The sequence below is a fragment of the Fusarium mangiferae genome (assembly GCF_900044065.1).
Source record: "Fusarium mangiferae strain MRC7560 genome assembly, contig: FMAN_scaffold014, whole genome shotgun sequence".
NCBI lineage: Eukaryota > Fungi > Ascomycota > Sordariomycetes > Hypocreales > Nectriaceae > Fusarium > Fusarium mangiferae.
In genome coordinates, this window is record NW_024573934.1 from 1 (window position 1) to 5,136 (window position 5,136).

The 5,136-nt window shown below is 47.6% G+C and overlaps 3 protein-coding genes across 3 annotated transcripts; 1 reads left to right on the plus strand and 2 right to left on the minus strand.

The window, feature by feature from the left end:
- Nucleotides 1-400: 400 nt before the first annotated feature.
- FMAN_15245 (uncharacterized protein) lies at nt 401-696 on the plus strand (the record flags this gene model as incomplete). The annotated part of the gene is made up of 2 exons (XM_041822398.1): nt 401-403; nt 454-696. The coding sequence occupies 2 exons, from the start codon at nt 401-403 to the stop codon at nt 694-696; spliced, it is 246 nt and encodes an 81-aa protein (XP_041688082.1).
- Nucleotides 697-750: 54 nt separating this feature from the next.
- Nucleotides 751-1,857, minus strand: FMAN_15244 (uncharacterized protein; the record flags this gene model as incomplete). Its single annotated transcript, XM_041822399.1, has 1 exon — nt 751-1,857. One exon carries the CDS (start codon nt 1,855-1,857, stop codon nt 751-753), a length of 1,107 nt encoding a protein of 368 aa, XP_041688083.1.
- A 1,116-nt stretch (nt 1,858-2,973) lies between these two features.
- Nucleotides 2,974-3,655, minus strand: FMAN_15243 (uncharacterized protein; the record flags this gene model as incomplete). The annotated part of the gene is made up of 3 exons (XM_041822400.1): nt 2,974-3,105; nt 3,329-3,487; nt 3,536-3,655. The coding sequence occupies 3 exons, from the start codon at nt 3,653-3,655 to the stop codon at nt 2,974-2,976; spliced, it is 411 nt and encodes a 136-aa protein (XP_041688084.1).
- Nucleotides 3,656-5,136: the final 1,481 nt, after the last annotated feature.

The window sequence follows — 5,136 nt, forward strand, 5'->3', positions numbered from 1 at the left end:
GCCTACCTACACTACCTTAGCCTACCTACACTACCTTAGCCTACCTACACTACCTTAGCCTACCTACACTACCTTAGCCTACCTACACTACCTTAACCTACCTACCGGCCTGGTCCGCCCGCATGTGGCTAACGTTCCACAATCCCTGAGACCACAAACGAAACCCCACTGATGCCCAACTCCATCGCCTCAGGCCGCCAGCAGCAACTCCTTTCCATCTCTCCACGTATGGGCTTCTTTATGACTCACGAGCCAAATCTGGCTACGTCTTGTTAATTATCAGCATTATTCATGAATTCCGAGTCTGTAATTGAACCATATTGACAGAAAGGACAAGAGCGTCTGTATTCCGAAATTACACAAGATCACCAGTGCATCAGTCGAATCGAACCAGAACCCTATGGTATGTTCAAAACATCTAACGAAGTCAAAATATATCTGATCGTTCTCAAGTCGTTCGACAAACAAACTCTCACCAAAGACGATGCATTTTTTGACGATGCTGGTTCTACTCCAACCACTGTTGACGGAGTAGGACAGATGGTCTTTTTCAAGGCTTGCTACATCAGGGTCTACAAGACTGAAGATACTACTACGGCTGTTAAGAAATATCCTACTAGTGACGGTGAAGGAAGGGTAGAAAGGGGAACCACCTTAGTATTCGAAGGCATTGGTGGCAAAGTGAAGAAGGGTTGAGTCGGGAGTAGCGAGGAGTAACGGAGCATGGACAACGGCGCAAACCGGTTGATATTACACAAACAATTTATCTTTGATTCGAATCCCCTCAACCAACCCCAGAGATAAATAGACGTGAGCCCTAGCATTGGCTTGCGCTGATACGACCATAGATACGCCGTCTGTGTAGGGACGGCTATGTTTTTCGTCGTCCTGGTATCTCGGGCTGGTTGTAATTGCGTGAGACACAACTAGCCCAAAATCGGTTCGGCGGCGCCGCTGAAAGCCTCGCAAGGTAAACTGTGGATAGGGCACAATTGTCGACCCATCGCGTGCAACCAGACATCGCAAGCCGTCTTTTGATTCGAGGCGCTTTTTGAACCATCTCTTGGCAAAATGTTGTACTTTATCCTCTAATATCTCAAGGACCATCTGGCAATCGTCTTTCCCTCCCGTTGGGGGAAACGCCATTGAGATTGCAGCGAGCAATGCGCCCTTAGGGATAGGATTTTGGGTCGTTCCGATCGCGTTCGAGAGATCTTTATGCAACAGCTTCTTGGCTGTATTCAAAGGCGGGTTGACAATGACCTGTTCGTAGCTCGTCAAGAAGCTATTGGGGGCGGGTATCGTTGGTCTTTCGATCATCACGCGGTCGGTGTTAAAGCTTGGTGTCGTGTGTGGCTGCGGTGCCTCTGAGATTTGTAGTTGATCGTGTGTAGAAGACTGACGTTGTCTTGCTGCAGGCGGCGACATCTTCTCATGCAATTTCTCGATCTTCTCTTTTTGCTCGTCGGAGAAGACTGCGACCACTTTCGTCGCTAACTGTCTCTGAATATGCACATCCGCGTGTTGAAGAATATCAATCAAGCGTCTGCAGTCCGTCTTGCCAGTGCAGCTAGCCGACTGTTCAGCAGCGCGCTTGATGCGAAAATAAGCAAACCAAGCGACAAAATCACCTGCTTCATAGAAGGCTTTGGCAATTACATCATGTTTATCGTCATGCTGAACAGACTCCCAGGATGCTCGAAATTCCTTAGCTACACGCTCGTACGGTTCCGTCTGTTGGAGGAAGGTCGTTACGCCAGGGAGCAAAGCTATCTCAGAAGCAGGCGGATGTGGAAGGCCGGGAGAGCCGGGATAATCGGCCTCCCAAGGTGGATCATTAGGCACCCTTTCATCCATGAAGGTAGGTTAAGGAGGAAGAGCAAAGGTTAAGAGAGCGACGACGTAGGCTAAGCAAGAGACTGAGGATTAATCTAAGTTGGTTAAGAATCCAGATGGGGCACGGAACACGCTTGCCTTGTGATGACGTGGCCTCGGCGCCCGTGGGCGGGGTAATCAAGGCTGCATAGAGACACGTGCGAGCTAACCTATCCCGGTTCAGGCGGCCTCTAACCACTCAATACAGTATGTGTCGACCGTTGGTTGCATCTGCATGCTGTTGCCCTTTGAACCATCATCTTGTTAAGTTGGGGAATGGCAAGCCAGTTAGAGATGACCGCATTACTCTCTTGTTGCTAATTTTGATGCCAGCTCCCTTTCCCCGCCCATAACAGATCGTGATTCGTGTTTGTGATATGGGCATCGGTACCCATATATGATTCGTGCCAGGATGCCACGGGATTCAGTTGAACCTTTGTACAGTGGGCTTCTACATACAGTTATCGCACTGTACCTTCATGGGTCATTCGATTAGGGTTAGACATTACGTGTTCTCGGTTTATTGGGGGCCAATCGTGTCAACAGAGAAAGTAGTATCGAATACAGAAGAGCGCGACAATTTTGGAAGAAAAGGGTTTATGGGTATCGAGATGGAAGGGGACACTATAAGCGAGGAGTTTCCTTGCATAGTCATTAAAGGAGTTTCCGATTACGCTGATAGCCACAAGAACGATATTTTTCATGGCCCTTCGTCAGCAACGGCTGGTGCTACGACGATGGCTCTGTTAGAATACTTAGACAGTCTTGTTCGTAAGGTTTTATTCACGCCTCAGATGGCCGACAGTAGCACATACAATTTATCAATGCTAAAGAATCAACCATACATTCCCCAAAGCGCTATTGGCTGAGGTGAGGCTGACTGATCGTGAGGAAAAGGGTCGATTTGTCTTGACACACGAAAATTTCGCGATCGCTTAATTGACTCCGGGCTGTTTATCGAGGTACGAGTTGTGCAATTTTTCATGAAGTCTTGGTTTAGAGTGGCTGATAAAAATTGGGAAAGACTTTATTAAATTTTGCCATGAACGAGAACAGACTGCTTTCACTATTGCAACGTTCCTGATTGCAGAGCGAAAATTACATGGCGTGCTCGTCTTGCTCTTGAAGAACCACTGGCAAAGTGTGAAGGATTGGGACAGGGTAGCAGGGATACGATGGGAATGCTACCCACAAATACTCAACAAGGAAGGTTAATTGTTGTGATAATGCCTGTATAAGTTCAAGAGCTGAAAGGAAGGCAGTGATGGATAGTGTGATTGAAGGCAAGATATTAGAGCAAAATAAATTCTTTATGGTAATATAAAATTGTTGTTTCCGAATTGCTGTTCCAAACACTTTATGCAGAGTCTGTGCCTGTGACGAAATTGCTGAGCTCAAGGGTAATCTGGTGAAGAGGTATGACGCCGTTAGTCCAGGTGGGATTGAATCATACCCCGCAACGCAGCTGGCTTAATCGGTGCTGCTTAGCGCTCGATAGGCGAGATGACCCGACGCGCTCGCGACGCGCTACGCCCCAAACGTTTTGAGGTAGTGACAGGGTCGCGTTCTCGCGAAACTCGTATCTATACACGGCTTCAGTAACAGCGACAGCCTGTGTGAAGGCGCAGTCAAATGTTGCGATGGTTGCAAAATCACATACATCATGTTTACCAATGAGGCAGGAAGCCAAGTGCGATTCTGCCACATCACAGCCTCTTTGGACGGCTGCCGTAGTGCTTGTCGAGTACTTGCTCGATGATCTTGGGTGCAGCTGAGACATGGCTGGAGTCCTCCCAGCAGGCTATCAAGGTTGCTGGTCTGATGAATATCCTCCCTTGCCTACGTCCGCGGAATCTGATTGGAAAAGAAGTCAAAACTTACAATTATTTCACGCGCTATCCCGGTTCATTTCCTTGAAGATAAGTGAGCAAGCATCTCGGCTGAAACACAGTTTTATCCCTTTGAACCAATAGAGGCCATCGATAGCATTCATGAGAATCAAGTGCCTAGCTCTAAAAGATTGTTATACAGGCGAAACTCTCTCCCAAGTAAACTCAATTTGGATAATCCGGGCGGAACCAAAACGAACACAAAAGGCAATTTTTCGTGAGGCGTGGGAATCTCGGAGGTCCAATTCAGAGCCTGTAGGGATATCCAAAGCATCTATAATCTTGATTCCATCTAGACTGGAGGCTCGATGAAAAGAGATCGAAAGAAGCCCAATTGCAGCCGTTGCAAACTCGATGCAGAGAGAAAGCCGATCAACCTGAACACTGAATGGCTTTTGACTCATACGCACATATCTATTCCACGGTAGATCTACCTCTGAGATTTTGATGAGAGGAGGTATAATCATGGGCCATGAATGGCATCTTGGCTGACTCTGAATGGTTGAGAAAGAATCGGTGCCCTCCGCTTCAAGCCTTGTCGCTTCATTCTTTATGGGCTGTTTAACTAAGCTCAAGTTGGAGTTACTTGACAAAGGTAGACATGCCTTGCTCTCAAGCGGGTAGGGGGTCCAACCCTGCCAATTTGTGTATCGTTGTTTGTCTCTAAACTTCTCAAGCATATCTTGTATGTCCTGCATCATGCTTTCGACCACTGATCGGAACGAATCTGCCTGTGTAGTGGTCATCCACTTAGCGTCAGGTATGGTCCATTTTTCGTAAAGGCGGCCATGAGTTTGTGATACCACATATCTACCGTGCTTGCGTATGAAGAGGTCACAAAGATAGCACGCCGACTTGCTACATCCAATTGCGCGCGGTGCCGGCCTATATGATTGCTTTTCCAAGAAAATAATCTGCTGAACCTCCGCATGCACGAAGCAGCGTTGTGAACATCCTGGCCGACTTATCGCTAACGGAGACTCCAGAGGAGTAATGTCGATGTGGCTGAATAGACGCTGATATTGGGGTTTCCTGGCAACCCTGGCTAGATCTCTGCACGTGAAGAAGTATCTTGCTAGTTTGTCAATTTGGCGGACTCCTGGACTTTTCGAAATTGATTCTGGAATCCCCAAGAATCTCAAATGTTCCTCGGCTGACTTCGTGGTCCCTAAGCGTGCTATATCTACACATTTACCGACAATTGTTTTGAGAGCGCCCGGCAGGGCGGCAGTATCCAACCTCTTCTCGGTAAGCTGCAGAGCTTCCAGTAAAGCGCTCAACTTTCCAACGACCTGCGCAATTTGGGGGCTTGGCTGTGAAATTCTTTGGATATCTTCTTTATATCTCTGTATTTGACTTCGCAAAGAAGGCT